This window comes from Sander vitreus, chromosome 5, assembly GCF_031162955.1.
Source record: "Sander vitreus isolate 19-12246 chromosome 5, sanVit1, whole genome shotgun sequence".
Taxonomy (NCBI): domain Eukaryota; kingdom Metazoa; phylum Chordata; class Actinopteri; order Perciformes; family Percidae; genus Sander; species Sander vitreus.
Genome location: NC_135859.1, coordinates 19,377,927 through 19,401,944, shown reverse-complemented (window position 1 = coordinate 19,401,944; position 24,018 = coordinate 19,377,927). Strand labels below are relative to the sequence as shown.

At 42.9% G+C, this 24,018-nt stretch overlaps 1 protein-coding gene across 3 annotated transcripts; it reads left to right on the top strand.

The window, feature by feature from the left end:
• Positions 1-393: 393 nt before the first annotated feature.
• LOC144518308 (transducin-like enhancer protein 1) lies at positions 394-23,860 on the top strand. Of its 3 annotated transcripts, none has more exons than XM_078250885.1 (20): positions 394-1,140; positions 1,507-1,595; positions 2,577-2,640; positions 3,462-3,506; positions 8,008-8,070; positions 9,255-9,359; positions 12,785-13,004; positions 13,217-13,233; positions 14,968-15,081; positions 15,668-15,721; positions 15,969-16,118; positions 16,257-16,395; positions 16,708-16,907; positions 19,099-19,175; positions 19,372-19,621; positions 19,843-20,090; positions 20,761-20,908; positions 21,039-21,189; positions 21,533-21,609; positions 22,087-23,860. In XM_078250885.1, the coding sequence occupies exons 1-20, from the start codon at positions 1,117-1,119 to the stop codon at positions 22,192-22,194; spliced, it is 2,343 nt and encodes a 780-aa protein (XP_078107011.1). In that variant the 5' UTR covers positions 394-1,116; the 3' UTR covers positions 22,195-23,860. The 3 variants fall into 3 exon arrangements, with proteins under 3 accessions (XP_078107011.1, XP_078107010.1, XP_078107009.1); XM_078250884.1 differs by having other exon boundaries at positions 1,495-1,595; positions 12,788-13,004; XM_078250883.1 differs by having other exon boundaries at positions 1,495-1,595.
• The last annotated feature ends 158 nt before the right edge of the window (positions 23,861-24,018 follow it).

Below are 24,018 nucleotides of genomic sequence, written 5' to 3'. Positions count from 1 at the left end.
AGTATTTGTTTCTGTGTGTGGGCTGATTCGTTTGTCTATCAGCGTGCATGTGCGTGTCCACGTGTATGTGCACGCGCACATCTTCAACCCCGCTCCTGCTGAGCCCACGTTACTTTGATTGACAGGTGAGATTTTCCTTCACACACTGCACTGCCCGCCCTGCGCGCCTCCGGAATAGCTCCTTACTACGCCCTGATTGCTCAGAATCCGCGTAGCCCAACCAGGTCAACAGACTCGGGGCAGTTTACAGAGCGGCTATTGGTCAGCTGTATGATCTACATCACCATCCCCACGTGGAGCAGCGGCCCTGATTGGTCCGGGGCCGTTTTGTGGGCCGACCTACAGTTTCGGTTAGCTTGGGAGCGTGAAACCGCGTGAGAAAGTTGCCATTGAGGTAAAGCAGAGCTAGACGGTGGACTGTTGCCGCCGCGGTGGAAGTTGTTGTTATTAAAACTAACATATTTCCTCTTTGTTTCTTGAAATCTGTTTTGGACGCATCCACACTCAGCGGGGAAGTAAATGTTTCTGTTTTGTTGACTTTTCAACCGCCAACGAGCGACCGCGGCGAGTCAAGTGGAAACTCTTCACTGCAATTAACTTGTGTGGATTTGTTTCTGATGCTTTGACTGAGAGCCAGTGTGCGGCTGTCGTTTGATGGTCTACTGGCTTGACTTTTTCCTTGTCTGTATGTCTCTCTGTACTCGGAATACATCGGATCCTACACAAAACAAACGCTAGAGTGATTGAGGTGGCTCCAGCATTTTCATTTCTCACCTGGTTCATACCCTCCTCCCCCTTCTTTAGCTGCCTTCAGCTAATGAGCCGTTTCCCGTGTTTTTCCGGTTGATTAACAGCCGTGCTGCCGGTGGAGCGGAGGAGAGACAACGACCGAAACACAGCGAGAGACAGCGAGGAGCAGGGATTCACATTAAACGGTCCGTGAATTCGGGCGGAGCGGTCGGTTTTGTTTGAAATTAACGACAGTCGGTCCTGCTTATAACGGCGGATGGATTCGTCTCCGTGATCTGGGGCACCCCACATCTTCACTGTGCTCTAATCTGATCCATCGAAGCGTGTTTTTGAGAAAGAAACGGTTCCATCCTCCCGGAGATAACAATGTTTCCCCAGGGGCGACACCCGGTAAGACTCTTCCCTTCCTGCTTTAACAGTTGTTCAGAGATAACATTAGCTACCTCTTTGTCTGACCCGCGCTTCTTGTTGTCTTACTTTTAACAGCCTTCAGGCAAAGCACATGTTTAATCATTTGAGTTCTTCTTGTTAATTGGGCTCTGCATCTGCCCTAAGAAGTAGCGTGGGATTGATAATATTGTTTGTTTAATAACGGCTAATAATTAAAAGTTGTTGACATTACATGTGAGCCTGGAGAGGATCAGATGCAAATTGTAGGCCACATAATGAGGCATGATGTTATTAATCCCCTGACTGTGTGTGTGTGTGTGTGTGTGTGTGTGTGTGTGTGTGTGTGTGTGTCAGACGCCCCACCAGGCTCAAGGCCAGCCCTTCAAGTTCACCATCCCAGAGTCACTGGACCGCATCAAGGAGGAGTTCCAGTTTCTTCAGGCACAGTACCACAGGTGAATAATACAAACACGCACATTCACAGGGAAGGCTGCTGTCTTTATGGGCTGCACAATGACCATTTTTTTCATTGTCATCTACCCTATAACACTAAACCTCGCCCTAACCACAGTCATCTCCCCTGCCATAATGAACAAAACCCCAGCTCTGGCCTCATACTAACTCATAAACCTGGATTACACACATTTACACAAAACCACACACATATGCAGCAGACTCAGTCATCAGTGTTAGCGCTTACACTGCGGTAGGTCTTGGTGATGGGTGAGAGCCAGAGGGTGGCGTGTGGGCTCAGGTTTTCATAAATCACTCCTTATTTTCCCCTGTGTGTGTTAGGAAGACTGCTGAGTATGTGTGCAGGTTTTCTTTGCTTCGTGTATACTTTTACTTAGTTGTTTTATTGGGGAGGGTTGGCCACAACAGATGAACGCTACTGACCTACAAACCGGCTGTTTTGTTTTCTCACATCCTTATTCACACATACAAAGAGCAGGGTTAAACCAAACATCCCACAGCCAACATACCCTGGTTATCATAACTAGACAGGAAGAACCATCTTCTCCATTTCACTTTCTGCTCTGTGCCCTGCAATGTTTAGAGACCGTAACCTGTCTACAAAGTTGTATGATTTATTTTTATTCTTATTTATCTTTTAGGAAAACAGTTTATTCTTAGTTTGAGTAGATGTTTTAGACAAAAGAGAGGCAGTCGCACATCTGTTTATGTGCCGGTATTCATTTATCAGCTATAAAACTTGTTTGTACTGTAAAATCAAGGTTGAGAAAAACTAAATCTTCCACAAGGGCTGACAATTTTTTATATATAGGTATAATATATGAATATATACATTCTCAATCTGTGGAAAACTGAGGTGCTAGTTTACACCGACAGACTTGGGTTGAATGAGATCAAATTTGCTTAACTTGAGACGTTTTCTGTTTCTCTTGAAGTAAACGGTTTATTGTTGTATTTTTCAGTCTCAAGATGGAGTGTGAGAAGCTGGCCAGTGAAAAGACGGAGATGCAGAGACACTATGTCATGGTGAGATCCATGTGACACTCAATTAATTTGTCCCACACAGCATCACACGTGACATAGTGAGGCTTTTGGCCTGCTGGAGTGTCCTTGAGGAGGATACTGTGTCCCAACCACCTCCATGTGTTCTGGAGGTGAACTTTCATCTTTCCAAAGGCTGATAAATGAAAATAATAAATATAATAAAATACTCACTGTATTTTTATCTGAACAAAGGGAAGCAGCATTATTAAAAAAAATATATATATAAATAAATAATGCACTTAATGAACTTTTTCTTTTACGTTTCCTTACTCAGTCACACTAATGAAGATGATTAGAGTGTCAGATTAGACTGTGCTACAATTTTGCAATCTATGAGTAGGCAGATTTTTCATTTTGATTAAACTGAGCTCCAGTAGAGTCTGTATTTATCTGTTCTTTCTAAGGAAAAATATAATTTTACTTTGATAGCCATTTAACCTGAAACAAAGTGAGGTCAAAGGAGGCTTAGTGTGTGTGTGTTGAAAGCCTTTAGTCCGACACAGAAACAAAAGTAGACAGGAATGCCGTTCTGAATTGTTTGCAAACATATATCTCTACTTTGCCTCTATGGTGACACTCTTACACAGGTAAAAAGCATTTCATTTGGACGCTAGATCTTTCAAAAGCAGTTTGAATGCTCGGTGAGAATTACCTGGTGCGACACATAAGATCTGCAAGCCTGGTTGTTCCAATAAAACACCTGTAAGGTCACGCATATTTTCTTAGTTTTTATTTTTTTATTATTTTTTATTTTTTTCAAAAGTTCAGAATACCTTTCACTAATCTGACTCTGTCTTCCTCAGTACTATGAGATGTCTTATGGCCTCAACATCGAAATGCACAAACAGGTATGGATGCTCATCTGTCTGCCTCTGTCTACCCTCTGCGTCTTTCCTGTTTGTCTATCTTCACCTCTCTTTCCCTCTGTCTCTCATGGCAGGGTTTTGATGTATTTGGTATGTGTGCCTGTTGACATGTCCTTTTGTGTGCCAAATGCATTTGTGCGTTCATTCATTTGTGTGTGTGTTGTACTGTATGGTTGTGTGTTTATTCGTGATCGATGGGGCTCTGTCTCATTTCCCCAGTTAGGGCCGGCCGGCTGAGCCCAGAGGCAGGATGAATGGCTCTGTAGATTGATTGGTGCTGTCTAGGGGAGCGGCCTGCTTTATTACATTAGAGGGGCAGGGCTGGGGAGGACAGAGGAATCGATCACAGTGAGGCCGGCTGAGGAGAGACAGCGGAGCTCCCCCTTTTAGTAGGAGGGAGCAAACAAGAAATGCAGAAAGGACACTTACCTGTTGTAATGTAAGGCAAGGACATTTATGTAATGTATGCAAACGTGATGACAAGGAGCAATTGAACACATACACTGTACAATACACAGAGTCAAACATGTATGCATAAGTACATACACAGACACATTAAAAGGCCAACATCTCTCATGGTTACATACGTTTGTATGTAAATACATAGATGAGGAGGGGAAAACTCTCACTCTCTTTCTCATGCACACAAGTTTACACACATTTCCCCACAGGAGTGGTGCAGGGCTTAGAGCGTTTACCAGTAATTACCACAGCTATCGACCAGACGGACCAGAGGAAATTGTAGGTGGATTGGCCTGGCTGCTTCACCGAGGATTGGGGATGCTTCTCTGACTTTCTCACACTCCCTCCCATTTTTCCCCCTTCTTTCTTGTGTTATTCTCCCATTTTTATAACCCAAGTTCTCTCCCTTTCTTTCTGCCTTCCTCACTCTCCATTCAAAATTATGGGATCTCTTCTTCCTTGTGCTACACCCCCACCCTCGTTTTTTTTTCCTGGCTCCTTTTTTGTTTTATGTCCATGAGAAGCTACTGTTCTTTCATTGTGAGGGAGATGCATCTCCTTCTATTGTCCACACACATAAACACACACACACTAAAGCTCCAGGGGAGGTCATTAGCTTGGGGCCGCAGTTGTCAGAGCAACAAGCTTCTGTGGGCGGGGGGAGGGGGGGGGGGGCGGTACAGAACAACTGTGTGTGTGTGTGTGTGTGTGTGTGTGTGTGTGTGTGTGTGTGTGTGTGTGGCTCCAATTATGTGTAATGGGAAGTCGGTTCTCTGTTAACACATGGTGTGTGTGTACATCTTCTCGCTGTATCCTCAACTTTTGTTTACCTACTCTCAATTATATGAATATCATAGTGTGAATAATGTACCATAGCAATTCTCCAATGTTATTCAGGAGCTGATATGAAAAAATTGTTACAAGTGTTACGACACATGAATTGTAAGTTTTTGTTACCTTAAATTTCATTTTCCATGTGTCTCCAAATGTTCTTAAGTCCCGAATTGTAAAGATGCCTCATTTGGGGATTGTAGCTTCGGGTATTTGTTGCCTTGTTTGTTTGATCCTTGTTAGTTTTGTCAGTTAGCTTAGCTTAGCTGACCTGATAGTAGTTGGTCAGACTATTCTCAGACGACTTAGTCAGCGAGCCATTATACAAGGTTAATCCGTGAGCCATTATACAAGGCTAATTATAGGCTTACAACCCAGGATTCTGAGAATGGCTGTGTAGGTATAGTCTGCCTGAAATAGCTCTTTAGTTAAGGCTTTCTATGCATGGAATAAGTTGGACATTATGAGATTGAGTTACAGTGTGTGGAAGTCAGCAACTCATGAGCTGGCCAGGGTGCAGGTTTCTACTGGACTGGAATTATGCTGTTAAGGTCACTTTCTAATTCATTGTAGAAAGGCTGTAGTAACGGGTACATTAAGTGCACACACACCACCTAGACAGCACTGACATTTGCACTGAGAACAATGGCAAGACACATCACATAAATGTTGCACAGACTGGTAGGTCAAAACAGCTAAATGCTGTATGGTGGTGGACTGGTAGCTGGAGAGGTGTCAGTTCACCTCCTGGGCACCTCTTGAGCAAGGCACCGAACCCCCAACTGCTCGGGGAGCCTTTCCATGGGCAGCTCCCTCACTCTGACATCTCTCCATTAGTGCATGTATAGGTACTGAGCATATGTATGTAATTCAGGCCTGTGTGTAATAACACATTGTGTACTGTGTGTAATAACAGAGTGAAAACATTTTTAATTTCCCCTTGCGGGATTAATAAAGTATACATTATTATTATCAGACTAACCAACTTCGTCTTTCACCTACTGTACCGCCTGTTGTGTGGCTCAATATAGAAATGTAGCTTTCCGTAACGTGCACCGTAAAACAGATGTGCAATTGCCCATAGCTCTTTACACACACACACACACACACACACATATATATATATATATATATATATATATATATATATATATATATATATATATATATATATATATATATATATATATATATATACACACACACACAGATATGAAGGACAAACAGAACTACAAGCAATCTAAAGGCTTATAACTCCGTTTGAGTCCATATTCTCTTTGATTCTGGATAAAGAGTCAATTATTTAGTGTTCACAGGGTGAAGCATATTTACTTACCTCTATTTGTTTCTCCTATCTTTACTTAGCATATTTACATAACCACCTTATTTACATTCTTCTAGGCAGTGTCAATTGTAATTAGAATTTTCCTCTTTCCTATTATACTCCCTAGTTCTATTGTAGGTGAAGCAGTTACTTGTTTAGTTCCAGACTCATTCTGAATAGGCTAGTACTTTTATTTAGCTTATCTAAGTACATAATTGGCTGAACTGTGGCAGGGTCAGTGTGAGACAGAGATACCCAATGAGAGCAAGTAGGCAATGGGCCTCCCCAGAATTTCAGCTTTTCAGGAATTATGAAACCCATTATATATTGTGCTCGTGGCATGGCTTTAGGGATGGCAAGGTCCATCGGTCCCTCACTTTGTCTAGTTTGAAATATCTCAGACGGCAACTATTGGATGGACTGAGATGACATTTTGTACAGATATTCAACTATTGGATGGCTTGCCATGAAATTTGTGCAGACAATTATGTCCCCCTCAAGATGAATTTAAAAAATAGGTAAACTTTGATCCCCTGCCTTTTCACCGAGCCTCATCGTCAGGTCAACATTTTACTTTTATATTCCAAAATACCTATATTCCCATCACACTCGGCTGTAATTCATGTGTAGTGCTCATTAGCAAATGTTAGTATGCTAACATGTTAAACTAAAAGCACCGTGGTGCCTAAATCCAGCCTCACATAGCCGCTAGCATGGCTGTTGACTCTTAGTCTTGTTGACTTTTTAATAACAAAGGGATTGCAGGAAGGATAGAAAATTGATATGATGTCAGTAACATTTTCAATATTAAGACCAAGTTATGTAGGTAGGAAACTGGAGCAGTGTATATTTCGAAAGTCTCTTTGAAAGTAGAAGTACTGTATATTATTACTGTAAAAGGGAGAAACTTGCTATAGTAACCAGTTATTAACCAGTTATTTCTACACCAGGTGAAGTCATTGTTGGGCCAGTTAAAGCCCCGAAGATGGTCACTTTACGCTGTGGGATACCAAATGTCTTTTTAGCTTGATGACTGTATTTTCACTGAGTTTTGAAAGGTTTCCATAAGCCCAAGTGTCTTAGGCGTTTTCGACATGTAATAAAAAAAAAAATCATGCAACTCTTCGTAGGTTTTCACATAACAACAACACATAGCCCTTGAAGCTTTTACATCCAGTGTGTGTGCCTATGTATCTATTTATGTGGGATGTGTGTGTCCGATGAGCCATTACTACGTTTCATGGCTCCTCTAATTCCCTCTTCACCCTGGCCTCCTTGGTATCAATTTGATTGGATGATATGTAATATGAGTCACCTTATCTGATTTGATGCCACTGTGGGGGTATCTGGTTTCAGCCAATTGTTGCCACCTCCGGGGGTTTGGGGGACAGGCGGATGTGTTGGCATGGATACTGGGGGAAAGCAAATGAAGTTAGTCGCTGATGAGATTATGTTGAAGTGCTGATGGGAAGAGGGACAAGAGCACAGAGGATAGAGCGAGAGCAAAAGAAATACAACAGGCAAGAGAGAAACTTGAGCTCATGCTGATGATTAGAGAGGAAAATCTCATTTTGTGTGTGTGTGTGTGTGGAGATTTATGTGTAGAGGGATGGTGTGTGTGTGTGTGTGGATTTGTGTGTAGAGGGAAGGGGACGGGATGGGTGTCGTTATTGTATCACAGACTGGTCGGGGCTTCTGCGTGTGTGTTGACTTGCTGTGGAGGCGGCAGTCTCCAGTGTGTTTGTGTGTGTGTGTGTGCTTGTATTACTTTATTGGTGTAACTGAACAGCTGTCTTTTCTAAATGAATGTAATTATGTTATTAACAATTAAGTTGCTTTCTGTCTCTGTATCTCTTCCTCAATCAGACCGAGATTGCCAAGAGACTAAACACCATCTGTGCACAAGTCATTCCCTTCCTCTCACAGGAGGTAAGTATGTGTGACTTTGAGCTACAGACTAGGCTTGTGCCAATTGGTGAGCAGATCATTTATCATGGATTGAAGCGATGATCTGTTTTTCTCACACCGTATTAGGGGCATTTGAGCTATTTAACCTACTTTCAGAACTAAATAAAAATAATCTTTCTGCGCCGTACTGTTCATTTACAGACGTTTCTGGTGGAGCGGCAAGTCCACCCGCTGAGCTCCGTTAATCAGCACCAGTGACGAGTACATTTTAAATCCTCAATTACAAACCAGTTTGCCTATTTTTCCCATGAATCTGACACCTGATGGGCTATGTTTACTTTGGACAGTCAACCAGCCTCCCTGGCTTCCCGGCTGCTGCCAGGGGACTGCTAACAGGAGATACATTCGGTCAGCCCCACCGACTACTGGGGGCTAAGTTACAGCAGCCAACGTTAACGATTGAGTTTCCCTGGTATCGAGCTGTGCTTCCAATAATAAATAATAAACTACATGCATTTCATGTTCAATTATCTTTAAAGTAAGGCAGAGGAATAGCTAAACATTTGGCACGCTGATCAACGGATAGCAGGAGAGGGAGAAACCATTGCTAACGGCTAAGCTACAGTAAAGTAGCTAACAGATCTTAATAGTGTGTAAACTCTTGGCTAGTGAGAAAGCCGCTGAAAGAAGAGCCCTATGAGCGCTTGAGCGTACTAATGTCAGTTTAAATGTGAAGCGGATAATAAGCCGCTGTAATAAAGAATATGACAAAATAAACTGGGTTGAGCTACCGACGCAAGACACCATTAGCAACACAGAGCGTCGTCAACTGGTAATGAGACAATACGCTTACCGCTGCATGTCAGCTAAGCTGGATGCAGGACAGCCAAGCTGGTGTAGCCAGTTTCATTGATTATAGTGAAATCGTAGTGTTCAATGTAGCCTGCCTGTCAGACTGGCGATCACATTGCCTCGACATTGGCGATGTCGAGTGACTACCATTGGACGATACCAAAACAGAAGGGATTGCCCAGGCCTGCTTTTTTTTTTTTTTTTTAACACTCTGATTGATTTTTATTTTGGGTTTAAAAACATCATACATAAAAACATATTTTGATGTCTAGTTGTCTTTGCTAGCTTTTCTGATAAATCAACCTTTTACTCTTGGTCTTTAACAACATTGTGTTCGTCTGTGTGTTTTGCAGCATCAACAGCAGGTGGTCCAAGCTGTAGAGCGAGCCAAACAGGTGACTATGGCAGAGCTAAATGCTGTCATCGGGGTACGTGGACTGCCAGGCCTTCCACCTACAGTATGTATTTCTTTTACTTACTCTTTACCTAAATCAACTGTCTCCGCATTTCTGTGTGTACTCTTCTTTGGCCTTTTTTAAAAATCAAATTCTTTCCATAAGAAATACATTTCTTTCTCCACACATTAAAGGCAGAGATGGAAAACCTTTCCTACTTTGATCTGTCAATAGTTTAATTTGAACCTCTCCGATGCTGCTTGCCTGCCACAAATGAAAAATCTTTCAGGAAGGACCATTTGTTATTTTACTATTTGTTTACATAGTAATGAATTTATTGCAGAAACAAAGACCTAACTCCAACACTACATCCAAGTAAAATTAATTCTTTAAGCAAACATTCTTTGCCGGTTTTCACTTGAAACCTTCCGAATTGCTACCAGAGCTTGACTGTGGTACTCGTGTTAAAACTTATACACCTGCACATATAAGTTTACATTGTAGGCATATGACTGACTTTTAAAGAGATTTCAATTACTTAATCACTTAACTAAACTCAACGTAACATATGACATATGAAAGAGTTGATAAGACAATGAAATAAAACTAAAACCCAGGATGCAGATAGTTTCGTTTTTCATGGACTATGTGTCTGGAAATAAAACCGATTGATAGAACTGATCTTTTTCACTGTGGAGTATAGAGGATATGAATCAGCGGGGAAGTGTGATGAGAGGTGTTTATTGAAAAGATGTCGTCAGCCTGCAGCTGTAAAGGGATTGACACGGTGAGTGTGAAAAGAAGAAAAACTAACTTTTTGCTTGAAGTTTCGCTGTGATATCTATGTAAAAAGAGAGACAGAGTGGAGCTGTTAGTGGTGACTGTTTGGGTGGGATGGGAGGTAGTTGAGAATACTCTGCTTTATAGTAGCTATAGGGGCTTGACTGGCGGGAGGTGAGACCAGGGGGTTGAATTGAAGAGAAATGTGGGAAAAGGGATTTGGGGGGGGGGGTCCTTCATAGCGCGCTGTGTGTGTGTGTGTGTGTGTGTGTGTGTGTGTTGGGGGAGAGGTGGGTGTATTTGGCAGTTGCTGTTTGAGTCTTAATTGCAGGATTTCAGTGTTTGTAAAACGGAGGGGGGGGGGGGTCACGGCGGTGCCCTTACACTCCCCTCTTCACCCACCCCTCCCGTCTCCCACGCCAGCCTGTCATTCACCCCGTTTGTGAGTTAAATGAGTGTAATGAAGCATGTTGCCCCAACCTCTACACACATACACATACGTGCTCACACACCAGCTCACACTAACATCCCATGACAAACCGGGCTCCCCTTGCCTCCACCAATACTTCCCCTCCATTTACTCCCATCGGGGGTTCTGTTTGTGTATCCGTGTGTGTGTGTGTGTTTTTTTTATGTTTGTGTGTTCATTTGGGTGTACCAGAGGGTGCATTTCTGTTATCCCCAGGAAACAACAGGCAAGGGTAGGATGGTTGAGCTAGAGTGTGTGTGCGCCTGCCTTGTTTATCTAAACTCTGTGTATGCATGTTAGTGTGATCAAGTGTGACGTGTGGGTGTGTTTCTGTTTGATTGTTTGGCAGGCAAGCCAACTCGTGTGTGTGTGTGTGTGTGTGTGTGTGTGTGTGTGGGTTGAGGCTAAAAGACTGTTTGGTTGTCTTGCTTTCATTCATCGGGGCAATACACAGAGAGTGAAGGATGGATGGAAAGGAAAAGAGGAGGCGGGGGCTCAGCAGAGGAGGAGTGGGTTAGTCAATTAGGTGAGATAAAAGTCGGTTTGACCTTCAGCACTCCTTCCACCCCTGCCGAGTCTCCTCCTGTGCCCCCCTTCTCCTCTCCTCTCCTCTCCCTCCTTCCTCCTCCCCTCCCCGTGGCGAATCAGTGAGCTTGGATTCCCGCGGCTACTGTCTGAGGAGGCAATAATGATGTTTTGGAACACAAAGGCATTTCACGCTCAGACGAGCGCCTGATTTGGTGTGAAAGAGAGAGCAGGGCTGCCAGCCAAACTCTCTCTCTGACCCTCTTCTCTCCTCAGCCGCTTCACTCCTTCACAAGACCTGACAGTGCAGGCAGCAGCTGGGGCTCTCAGCTCTCCCCTCTGCCCCTCCACTTCTCCGTCATTCCTCCTTTTCCTCCCTGTCTCCCTCCCCCCTGCTTCTCCCACCACATCCTCGGGCTCTGGGCTGTGATCCCAGCTGTCAGTATTGTTCAGTGTTTGACCCCAGAGGGAGGAGGGTGTGTTTGTGTGAGCCCTTGTGTAGTGGGAGAGGTGGTGTTCACCGCCTTGTAGACTGCAGCAGCTTGTTGAGGTGGTGTAAACCGAGACACTGAAGAAACTGTCCCATCTGTTGAAGACGCCAATAGGGCCATAAATCTCTATTGATTAGGTCACCGAGTGCTATTGATTTTTACCTATTGATGGCTCAGTTTCATTCACTGACACTTGAGTTTTTGGTGTCAGGCATCAATGCTTAGCACTAAGGCAGCATTTTTGACTAGGGCTGCTCGATCACGATTATTTAACACGATTGCTCATTAACCTTTTTTGGGGGGGGGATTATTTGCAATTGTTTCTAAAAGCATCATACATCTTTCAATTACATTCCAGGATATGGTGTCCTTTTGGATCAGAATAAAATAACGTATATAATTTTTTTTCATGTTGGTTTTGAGCTGTATGCCTCCCCACTAACCTGGAAAACGTTTTAAACAGTAAGTGAATAAAGCGTGTCGGGGGAATACAACGCCTCCTGCAGCGGGGAGTCAAAGGCAGAGGGACTGCAGGATGTGCTAACGTTAACCTTTTGTCTCAGCTGGGATCTGATGAACAGTAAATACATCAAATTCAATACCCATAACGCTATTTTCCAAGCGACTGTAGCTGTCATATTTCATGGTAAATTAGCTGTCGAGGCTTTCGTCGTTGGTTGTCACTCTACCTGAAGAGAAAATCCTGTAATCGTGCTATTTATTTGGTTGTCATGACTTCGAATCGTGAGTGATGACGTCCTGTCACTGTTTGGTTGCTCACACTCAAAGGGGAGAGAGAGCGGATGACTGTTCCCGAAGTTCAGTGGGGCAGACGGCTCTGCAGAGTCGTGTAACTACGACTTCACGACATGTTCGATGGACCGAATGTATGTAGCGGAAACACTGCGTAATGTGCAAAATAATAGTTTTCCTCGATTACTCTTTGTGATCGTTAGGAACCAAAATCGTAATCATGATTAAAACATTTTTATTAATTGCACAGCCCTATTTTTGACTACATCAAGTTAGTTCAACATCTCATCTTTTTAGTCCTAAATCAAAAATGCACTGCTCTGTTTTTGTATTTTTTTTTGTCTGGGATATATTGCCAGCTTTAGACCTACAACACCTCAAGAAGGCTAAACTGTGTGTTGTAGCATCACTGAAACATTTTTTTCAACTAACCACCCCTTTCTTTCTTATATTTTCTCCCTGTCTCTAAGCAGCAGCACCTATCCCATAACCATGGTGGTGCCCCTGTGCCCCTCACCCCTCACCCTGCCGGCCTCCCCCCCTCTCAGCTAGGTGGTTCAGCTGGTCTCCTGGCTCTATCAGGAGCACTTGGTGCTATTCCTCCCCACATGTTGGGAAAAGATGGTGGCGATAAAAAGGCCCACATGTCCGGACCAGACTCGCACCCTTCAGGACCTGAGCACCTGAGAGGTGAACAAACACACTCGCCACAACAGAAATTGTTTGGCCTGCTTCCGAGTCAGTTTTTCTGTGTGAACTTTAGGTTCTTATTTATAAATGAAAAACAAAATGTAGACATTTCTCATTTGTAACTCATTCGGCTTCCTTTCTTATTTTTTTCCGTTTTCTGCTCTGCTGAACACCCAACCCTATGACCTCAACCACATTTCCAATGGCAATAGAGCGAGAGCCCGGCACAGTAAGTACTTCCTCTTTCTACAGCAATGTTTACTGTTCTGAAAAACCACTCAGTTTATTTTATTGTCTCTCTTAAAGGTGTAGTTTGGTTTTGGGACATTTGACTTTGTTCTTAGATGCAGGTTGCATTCCCTGTTGTGAAATGTTGGGTCAACCATTGAATTATCTCACATGCAATAGTATTTTATTGAAAATACAGTATCCAAAGAGTCACAGCACATTTATCCACATTAAAACTAAGACCTGCAACTTACTTATATCAGGTAAACGGCACCTGTTGTTGAGGCAGGCTCATTTTTCATGTTAATGGTATTACTTTTATAGCTGCTGCAGTGACCCAATTTCCCCTCAGGGGAGAGAGAGAGAGAGAGAGAGAGAGAGAGAGAGAGAGGGAGGGAGAGAGAGAGAGACTCTCCAAATGAGCTTTTTAGCATGGACACACACTCCTCCAGCCTAGCCTGCATTGTTGTGCCTATTTAACACCTCAGTGAGCAGATTACCCCCCTCCTCCCACTGCCCCTGATCCCGCGCTTAAAGACTCTCATTGTGTTTAATATCACCACCACTGAGAGGGGAGGGCTTGGGAAAAGGAGGGGAGAGAGGGGGGCAGCAGTCATATGACACTGAGTGTGTGTGTGTGTGTGTGTGAGAAAGACCATGCTAAAAGCAAGCAGGGGAGAGACGGAGGGGGGGAAATTGCTTATGTTTTGTGGGTCAGTGCTCCTGTGCTCAGCTCACTAAAACCTTTCAATAAAGGGGGGAGGAGGTGGGAGGGAGGAAGAGGGGAGGGCGTGAAGGATGGGGCCTTTGGCAGAATACAGATTTTCACCCCCCCCCTTGTCACCCTTTCTTATCCTCCACACTCTCCCTCCATCCTCTCTGTCCTCTAATCTCATCCCCTCCCTTTCCCATTTTTTTTTCTCACCCTCCTCTCTTAGCTATTCCTCCTTCATTTACCCTTTCTCCCCTCAAAGCTCAAGCGCTCGCTCGCTAGATGTGTGCACGCGCATGTGTGTTTGTGTATGTTGGATGCACATTTCATTGACAGGCTGAGACTATAATGGACTCAACATGAAGCTTTAATCCATTAACAATAGGATCCGTTGGTCAGGAGGCCAGAGGGGGGCAGCTCTGTGTGTGTGTGTGTGTGGGACACAGAGGGACACAAGCAATACACACACACACACACACACACACACACACACACACACACACACACACACACACACAGCCAGTGCAGTTTGTCAGAGCCAGGAGAGGGAGCACTGATAGATTTTAAGAGCCTCTTAATGTAATCATCAACTTCAGAGGCGTGCGTTTGTGTGTGGCTGTGACTGGCTTTGGTCAAGTGAGAAAAGAGGTTGCTGTTAAAGTGTTAGTGCTGCTTAAATCATGCTTCTGTGAACTTTTAACCTATTTGCAAGTAAGAGTCTGTTTTTCTAACCTGGTCTACACATAGCTGAAAAGCTGTTGTAATTAGTGGTAGATGGATCTGACGGTTTAGTGATCTCATGCAGAATGCACACATAACAAAGTAAAATCTGAACTATGAATGGCAAAATTGTCTAACATCTGTAAATCCTTTTTTTCTTGTTTTTTTTTCTTATCTTTTTCTGTCTCTGTCCTCCAAACTCTCCTTTTTCTTTTTTCCTATTTTCTTCCTACACTACCTATCTTTTTCTTTAATCTCTCTTCCCTCTGTTCTCCTTTTACTCCTTTCTGCTTTCCTCTGCAGAGTAACTCATTGCTGACAGAAAGTCTTAGGAACTCAGATAAGCGACGCAACGGACCTGAGTTTTCAAATGACACCAAGAAACGCAAGGTGGATGACAAGGACTCTAGCCACTATGTAAGAAATGGTTCTACTGACTGTGTGTTTGTGCAATGTGAGAAAAAATCATTTATAATTTGTCTGTTCATGTGCACATGCATTTTAGTGTTTGTACATGTATCATAGTCACACATTAAATGTTAAATGAGTGATGTTGCAGTTTGGTATTCATTTCCACTTGAATATTTACATGCAAGTTCCTTCTAACAGCCTGTTTTTCAGCGAACCAAAGGAAAGGACATATGTGCCAATTTTCTGTTGATCAGGCTGTGCAGAATTATTTATATATATATATGACACATATATATATATATATATATATATATATATATATACACACATATATGACATATATATATATATAATATATATATATTTTTTTTTGAGGCTTTTTCCCTTTTATTACAAGTGACTGTGGATAGACATGAAAGGGGGAGAGAGATGGGGGATGACACGCAGCAAAGGGCAGCAGGTCGGATTCGAACCCGCGCCGCTGCAAAGGACTCAGCCAACATGGGGCGAACGCTCTTACTGGGTGAGCTAGAGGCCGCCCCTGAAGTGCAGAATATTTAATGGTGTGCTAACTAATTGTCTTGGTTCGCAGGACAGCGACGGGGAGAAAAGCGATGATAATTTAGTGGTGGATGTCTCAAATGAGGTCAGTATGTTTTGATATCTTTTTGTTTGTTCATAGTTGTGATGATTGTTGTTGTTTCCTGTGGGATGGATTTATAAATTAACAGGCGTCACAGTAGTGTGTGGGGGATGGTTCCTTTTTAAATGAACCACATTATATTCATAGTTGTCCATGGGACTGCAATCTTCCATTCAGGAAAATACCAACATCACTTTTGTGCAGTGCTTTTGTTCTCAGGTAGTTAACTGAATCCTTGTCCCTCCACCAGGATCCAGCCTCCCCTCGTGGCACGCCTCTCCCCTCCCCTAGAGAAAATGGCCTGGATAAATCCCGTCTTCTCAAGAAAGACCCCTGTAGTCCAGCTTCTACTGCATCATCAGCCAGCTCTTCTTCCCTTAAGTCCAAAGAGATGACAATGGTAGGGAGTAGGGATGGACAAGACACAATTGTTTCAGCATATGGTTGGATAGAGCAGGTATACAGATCAGTTGGTAGTAGGTCCAGTAGTTTCATCTCTTGTATATTTCTAAAGTGTATCTCTCTCTCTCACTGGCAGCGAGACAAGGCAGGCACACCTGGACTAAAGTCAAGCACACCCACACCTAGAGGTGACTCCACCCCTGGTCCGAGCTCCACTCCTGGGATCCGGCCCAGTCTATCAAAACCCCCGTCCATGGAGATACCACATCCAGCCAGTACGTTCAGAAACATTTGTAAATTAATTGTATGATAGGTTATGCTAATCTTTGCCAGAGGACAATAAGTTGTGTTTGCCAGCAAACGCAGTTTCGGTTAGAAATCTCTGTTTGCTTATGCTTGACTTAACTTTGTATCACAGAGAGAGACAGAATTCGATTCGAGGGTTACTAGAAATACCAGATGAGTGTGTGGTAATGATACATCTGTAGAGATCAAGGCTTGTACCCTTAAATATTTAAGGGATTTTGAACTTGAAGGCTTTCTAAGTTGTTACCAGCTTTTTATGTGCCGTACTCTTTCCTCCTCAGCTGCAGGTTTGCGGACCCCCCTGGCTGTACCAGGCCCATACCCGGGTGCATTTGGTATGTTGCCCCACGCAGCAGGGATGAACGGGGAGCTGGCAGGTGCAGCTGGAGCTGCGGCCTATGCTGCTGGACTACACAACATGTCACCTCAGATGAGTGTTGCTGCCGCGGCTGCTGTGGCTGCGTACGGCCGTTCGCCCATGGTGAGTGGAAAAGGGTGACCTGTGTTTTAGTAAAGTGACATTTAGGGATGGATTTGGATTCGGGCTTTTTGATGGGGTTCGGTTTCTACCGAACCTTAGAATTGTTTTCCACCGAACCAAACCCTACGCTTGCACTACGCTAGTCGACGTAATGACGCCGCCGTTGATTACGGGAAGGTGTTTACGTAGGTGGACCGTTCAATGTAGTAGGCTGTGAGAAAGTGAACATGGAGCTATTGAGCAGAAAAAGTGTTGTTTGGCAGTACTTTCAGTCAAAAGAAGGCGATTCAAGTCGAGCTACATGTTCAATTTGCAATGCCGATTTGTCTCGTGGTGGCAAGGACCCTAAACTATACACAACATCGCCGCTGTTAAAACATTTGCGTATGAAATATCCGAAAGAATGAGTTGTGCATGAAGGAATCTACAGACAGCAGCCAGAATGCAGCAACTTCAGGTACGGCAAAAGGAGGACAGTCACAGCTAAAAACTTGTGTTAACCAGACAATGCCTCTTCCGGCAAATGAGTCTCCCTACAGTGGGAGCGGAGCGACTGAACGGCCAAACAAAATGGTCACTCATCTGGCGATAGCGATGTGCTTTCCTACAATGTGAAAAGAGCGTGTGGATTCAACATTAAGTTGTTACATTTAACTAGTTTAGAGGCTGTGGATGTTGTTTACTTCATTCATGTGTTTACTGTGTTAATGGACTGAGGATGGGAGTAGGATTCGGTATTCGGTTTCGGTAGAATCTTAACCAGTGGATTCGGTATTCGGCCAAACCCCAAAAATCTGCATTCGGTGCATCCCTAGTGACATTTCATATATGTGTGTTTCCATTTGTTGTGTCTCAAAAAAAAAAAGAAAGCCTTTGCTAAATATCAAATCAACATAAACAGTTTTGTTTGTTTTAGTTTTCTTTATATATATATATTACTAATTGTTGATACACATTGCACATAAAACGTTTGACCACTCTGTCTTTTTCCTATTTTATTATGTTAATATTAAATCACAGTGGATTTAATTAGGAATAGTTTACCCAGATCAACAGAAGTATCAAAGTGAAAACATGATACAAACGATCTAAATTAAGTACAAATATATAAAACACAAAATTATTCCTTACATAAGTATTCACCTCCTTCAAGACAGTATTTAGTAGAGCCTCTTGGCAGGAACTCCAGATACAAGGTTTACACATCTGGACGCTCAATTGTTTTATACCATTCTTCTTTGTAAAACTTCTCAGGCTCTGTGCAGTTGCATGGTGAATGTAAGTAAAGAGAACAGAGCTTCTGCTGCCTTCATAATAGTGGCTTCCTCTTTGCTGTTCTCCCTGAGGCACTCGGGCAACAGTTGTATGCACAGTGCTCACAACTCGGCCATGAAATCCTGTAACCTGCCCCAGGCAGATTTACAGCTGTACAACAGCATATTCTTTCCATTTTTTTCATGATTGACCTTACACTACTCTGAGGACATATTCAGTGTGTTGGAGATTTTCTTGTATACTTCCCCTGATTCAAACTTTTTAGAAACTTTACTGCTGGTTGATTGATCTTTTGTCTTCAGTGTATCTTTTGCCAGGAGAGTGACGTTGCACCAGTTTCAACGGTTGCACCTTGCATATATTTAAATTAAAATCACTGGTCACACCTTGGATAAACACAGGTGATCTCCATCTAGCTTTGAACTCACTTATTTTTGCTGTTGATCAGTGTTGAAAAAGTTTTAAAGGAATAAAAGATCAAGAACAAGCGGTGTGAATACTTTTCATAAGTACTGTAAATGTTATACTGCAAAGTGTAAATAGTTGCACAGCTGTATTTGTCACCTCTGTGTGATAGTATTAGACAGTGGGTATGCTGGTGTGCATTACCTTCAATCACCTCATCACTCTTGGCTGTATTTGCATAGGGTTTATTACGCTGTTTAAATAGGTTTAGTAGACTTGTCTGTGTCTGGACAACACGAGAGAGAGAGAGAGAGAGACCCCTGACAGCGCTGCCTGTCACTCTTAAACTCTGCTTTCAGATTCAGAGGGTGTGTGCTGAAGAGTGTATTTGCTTTGTGCTGAAGAGAGTGTGTTCTGTTCCACTGGTTATTTTTGACTTGTGTGCATTTTGCCAATGTCCATGTATGTGTTGTATGCAATGTGCTCATGAAATGTCTGTTTTCTTCTCAAGGTTGGTTTTGATCCTCATCCTCATATGCGAGTTCCTGGAATGCCTCCCAGTCTGACAGGAATCCCAGGTGGCAAACCGTAAGTGTGTTTTGCGGCTGCCTGTATGTTTGAGGACTGATTGTCTGAATTGCCCCATGGAACAGCTGATATTAGAAATAATAACAATTTCTCCCCTCAATTTTCCCATCTTTCTGTATTCTGTCCTCCTCTTATGTCCTCTTTGCCGCCATGTTTAACCGTTTATCCTCCTTCTCCTCCTCCTTTCTGTCATCAGTGCTTATTCTTTTCACGTGGCGGCCGACGGACAGATGCAGCCGGTACCGTTCCCCCCGGATGCTTTGGTGGGCCCAGGGATTCCTCGCCACGCCCGTCAGATCAACACACTGAACCATGGAGAGGTGGTGTGCGCTGTTACCATCAGTAACCCCACCCGACACGTTTACACAGGAGGGAAGGGTTGCGTCAAGGTCTGGGACATTAGTCACCCAGGAAACAAGAGCCCAGTGTCGCAGCTGGACTGTCTGGTGAGTGAGGTGGTGGGGTGGGCATACAGTTCAAAGTGTCCTTTTTGGGTGAGAGAGGTATGTGTTGTATTAACGGATTATCACAACTATTAAAAACCATAATTTTCCACATTCATGGTGCATGTCTGAAAAAGAGACAAGAAAGATATGTGTGTGATATTAGTCACATAGAAGTAATGTATATATGCAAAACTATGATTTTTGTGTGTGTGCCACATCAGAACCGAGACAACTACATCCGCTCCTGTCGTCTCCTTCCTGATGGTCGGACGCTGATTGTGGGAGGTGAGGCGAGCACGCTGTCAATCTGGGATTTGGCCACGCCTACTCCCAGGATTAAGGCAGAGTTAACATCATCAGCACCAGCGTGTTACGCTCTGGCCATCAGCCCGGACTCCAAGGTCTGCTTCTCTTGCTGCAGTGATGGAAACATCGCAGTCTGGGATTTACACAACCAGACACTCGTTAGGTAAGAGAGACCTTGGTGTACATAGACAGAAGGAACATTTGAGAGTTTGCTTATTTTCAGTGTCTTCTCAAGCCACCTTTCCACTACCGTACTGACCTGCTTATCAGCAGACTCTCAGCCCTGGCTGATTTAACCTTTATGATTACAAGTTTTATTGCCAAGCGGCAGAATATTTAGCAATACTATGTAATAAGAGTGGCTGCTGATGAGAAATATTGAAAGAACTTCACATTTTGGTAGTCTGTGATGCAAACCAACTGCCCGTGCAACCTCTGATGCTAGGATGATAGTGTGTCTTTGTTTTAAAGGTGCCATGACATGGTGCTCTTTGGATGGTTTTATATAGACCTTAGTGGTCCCCTAATACTGTATCTGAAGTTTCTTTCCTGAAATGGGCGGGCCAAATTCTCTGGGCGGGCAAAGCAGAGAAAGGGGAGGTAACCATTGCTCCTTATGACCTCATAAGATTCCAGATCGGCCCATCTGAGCTTTCATTTTCTCAAAGGCAGAGCAGGATACCCAGGGCTCGGTTTACACCTATCACCATTTCTAGCCACTGGGGGACCATAGGCAGGCTGGGGGAACTCACATTAATGTTAAAAAACCTCATAAAGTGAAATTTTCATGCCATGCGACCTTTAACATTTCTCTCTTTGTGTGTATCCTGCAGGCAGTTCCAGGGCCACACAGATGGAGCCAGCTGTATTGACATCTCCAATGATGGCACTAAGCTGTGGACCGGAGGCCTCGATAACACAGTCCGCTCCTGGGATCTTAGAGAAGGACGGCAGCTGCAGCAGCATGACTTTACATCACAGGTACACACCTTTATCAACAGTGATCATTGACTAACCTTGGAAAACTTTGTATTAAAAAATGGCATCCCCAGTAAGACTATTAAATTTTAGCAGCTGGTCAAATGTAATATTTCCTGTCTCGTCTGTCCAGATCTTCTCTCTTGGCTACTGTCCGACCGGAGAGTGGCTCGCTGTGGGAATGGAGAGCAGCAACGTTGAGGTCCTTCACGTCACCAAGCCTGACAAATACCAGCTTCATCTACATGAAAGCTGTGTACTCTCCCTGCAGTTTGCCTATTGTGGTAAGCAACTGGCTGTCTTGATCTCGGCCGATTTTAGTTCTCCTTTCACTCATTTTCCAGTTTTGCCCGTTCTACCGTCTATCTTAGAACCAACCCCTTAAAAATGATTGGTTTAAATGGGTGCTAGAACTTAGTTCTACCTTAGTAGGATTGTTTGGGGCATTTTATTCTTGATTAGATAGAACAGCATAGAAGTAGGCAGGTAATTGGTTTTGTCTATTCTGTTCTATAAAGGAGTTTTTCTTTTTCACAGTATAATCATTTCTTGTCAATGATGTCATTATCTACCCTTTTGTTTTACCTTGCTTATTGTGGGTGTGTTTGTGTGTGTTTCTCTACCCAGGTAAATGGTTTGTGAGCACAGGAAAGGATAACTTACTAAATGCATGGAGAACACCCTATGGAGCCAGCATATTCCAGGTTGGGACAACCGATCACTACATTCACAATTCACATAGATAATAAGCATTTCCAAAAGCACAGCATTGCATCAATGCAATGACTGGAAACCATGACATTGTTATGGTGTTGTCCTCAAAAAGAGCATTCTCTGCTGTAGAATTAAAGTTTTAATGAAATGTGAAAGTTGCAAACATGTCTGTTGTTGGAATATGCAGTGAACTATTGCTTTTAGTGTGGAAACGCATCCTGTCTCATTTGCTGCATCAGCATGCATCTCTGTGACAACATCATCAAACATGTTATAGCTACTCTATCTTATTAATCATTCAGTAATATTGATTGGAATGAGAGCACCAGACATAATTATATTTTCTAAGAGCATAGTTTTAAAACTTTAAGTACTCTATCGCACACACAGAAGCAGTGACGTGTTCTTTGTCTTTCTTTGTGACTAACTTTTTTTTCCTTATTCTACATCTCTTTCTTTCTCTTCAGTCTAAAGAATCATCCTCGGTGTTAAGCTGTGACATATCTGTGGATGACAAATACATTGTCACTGGGTCAGGGGACAAGAAGGCCACTGTTTACGAGGTCATCTACTAAATCTATGGAAAGGAGGCCAGGACATTTGCTCTTTCCCACACACCAGATATGTTTCTAGACATTTTCAAGTGGAGCGAGAAATCACAAACAAGAGTGACCTCGATGGCACATTCTTATTTCTGTTAAGTCTGCCTAGGAGACACAGAAAGGAGACAAACATTTTACATGCACATATCTGTTGTGCCTGTAGAGATGACTCCATTTCAGTGGGGAATTAACTGGAGCAGCTGGATGTTTAATAGGAGAGGACCTATTTGGATGTTGTCTCAACTGCTTGTTGCTACGGACTGCACTGGGATCAGTTACAGGGACCAGACAATGACTGAACCAAATGGGGCACTGCATTGTTTTGACTGGGACCAGCTCTTCTGCAGAACACAGGGCTGAACATCAGATTTAAAAACACATTTGATTCAGTGTCAGGACCATGGGCAGAGACCCTAGAACGAACACTCAAACCAGATGGTTGATTATGTAAGCAAATGGCAGGTGGAAAGAGCAGAACGTGGACAGAAACTGAGCAACTGTGCAAAACATGTTGGTTTGTTGCAGACAGACAATGCTCACAGCCTGTTGATCTCTCAGCTCTAACTCTTTGACCTTAGAACCTCAGCTTGCTGTTCTGATATGCCTACGCTGTCTGAAAAGTACCTTTTCTGTGAACAGTGAGTCCTATCCTCACTAAACTGCACTGTAGTGGTAGCTGTCCACCTACATGCTTAGTACACACACAGAATAACAGTTTTAAACACGCTGAAGACCATGTTGACTTGTCTAGCATCATGCTGTTGTTGAGTTCTGTGATGGGTTAGTTTGATCCTTATGAAGCAAAGTTGTTTTTATAATTCCTACCCATTTCAGATGAAGCCAGAAAGTATTCTTGACTTTGGAGAACAATAGTCACCAAAATAAATAGGTTTCCAGAGCAGGAGAATATACTTTTAATTGTTGTTACAGAGGGCTTAACTCTCAGACCGTTTTTCCCTCCTATTTTTTGTGATCCTGCTTGTAAGATCAGTTAGTGAAAACCTGAAGGGTAAAACAAATTTCAGAGATTGAATTAATTCTCAAATTCCATTGATCTCCCTTTTCTAGTGTATCCGTTTCAACAGATTATTTCCCCACTTATATTTTTCACATGGATGTACTCCACAAGCAACATAAGCCTTCATGCTGTAATTTCTTCTGTTAACTTTATAGCCCTTACGCTATATACTTGAGCCACAGTGTGTCATCAGCTGCACGTGTTGATAGTGCCCCACCGTAGAACAACAGAAACTCAGTGGTGATAATTGGTCAGCTAGATAAAGCTTCAGATTTACAAATAGCCTCTTTGATACGGTCTCTTTTACATTAAGTTGATTGGTTGAGGTCATAAGGAGTAAAAAGAATAGCCTCAAATTAAATTAAGGGGTAACCCCTTAATTTGAAATAAAAATAACAGTTTTTGATTACTGTCTTCACCATTGTAAATTCACCCAGCCCCTGCCTTCATCACTCTTTGAAACGCATGATGTCTTACTGTATGGGTGGTTAATCAAGCTTCATAAACAGGGACCAACTATACTTCTAAAAAGATCATGTTGACAAGTAAATTAACCTTGTGTTTAAACAAGTGAAAATCCCTTCTACCACATTCACTAAAGAAACATCTTAACAGAATTGCCTTTTTAAATATAAATACTGTTACTTGTTTCTGCTAATATTCTTAAAAGTGGGACATTTGTGAAATTGCCTTCAAAGTACAACTGTGTCATGTTGTCTTCACTTTACAGAAGATTTAAGACTACATGCAAGATTCAATTATTTGTCAAGATAGTCTTA

Bases quoted from the DNA above. Each gene is read 5' to 3' on its own strand.
- LOC144518308 (XM_078250883.1), top strand. From the start codon at position 1,117: ATGTTTCCCCAGGGGCGACACCCG. The intron at 20,909-21,038 runs GTACACACCTTT...TCGTCTGTCCAG, and splicing joins AGCATGACTTTACATCACAG to ATCTTCTCTCTTGGCTACTG. The intron at 21,610-22,086 runs GTTGGGACAACC...CTTTCTCTTCAG, and splicing joins ATGGAGCCAGCATATTCCAG to TCTAAAGAATCATCCTCGGT.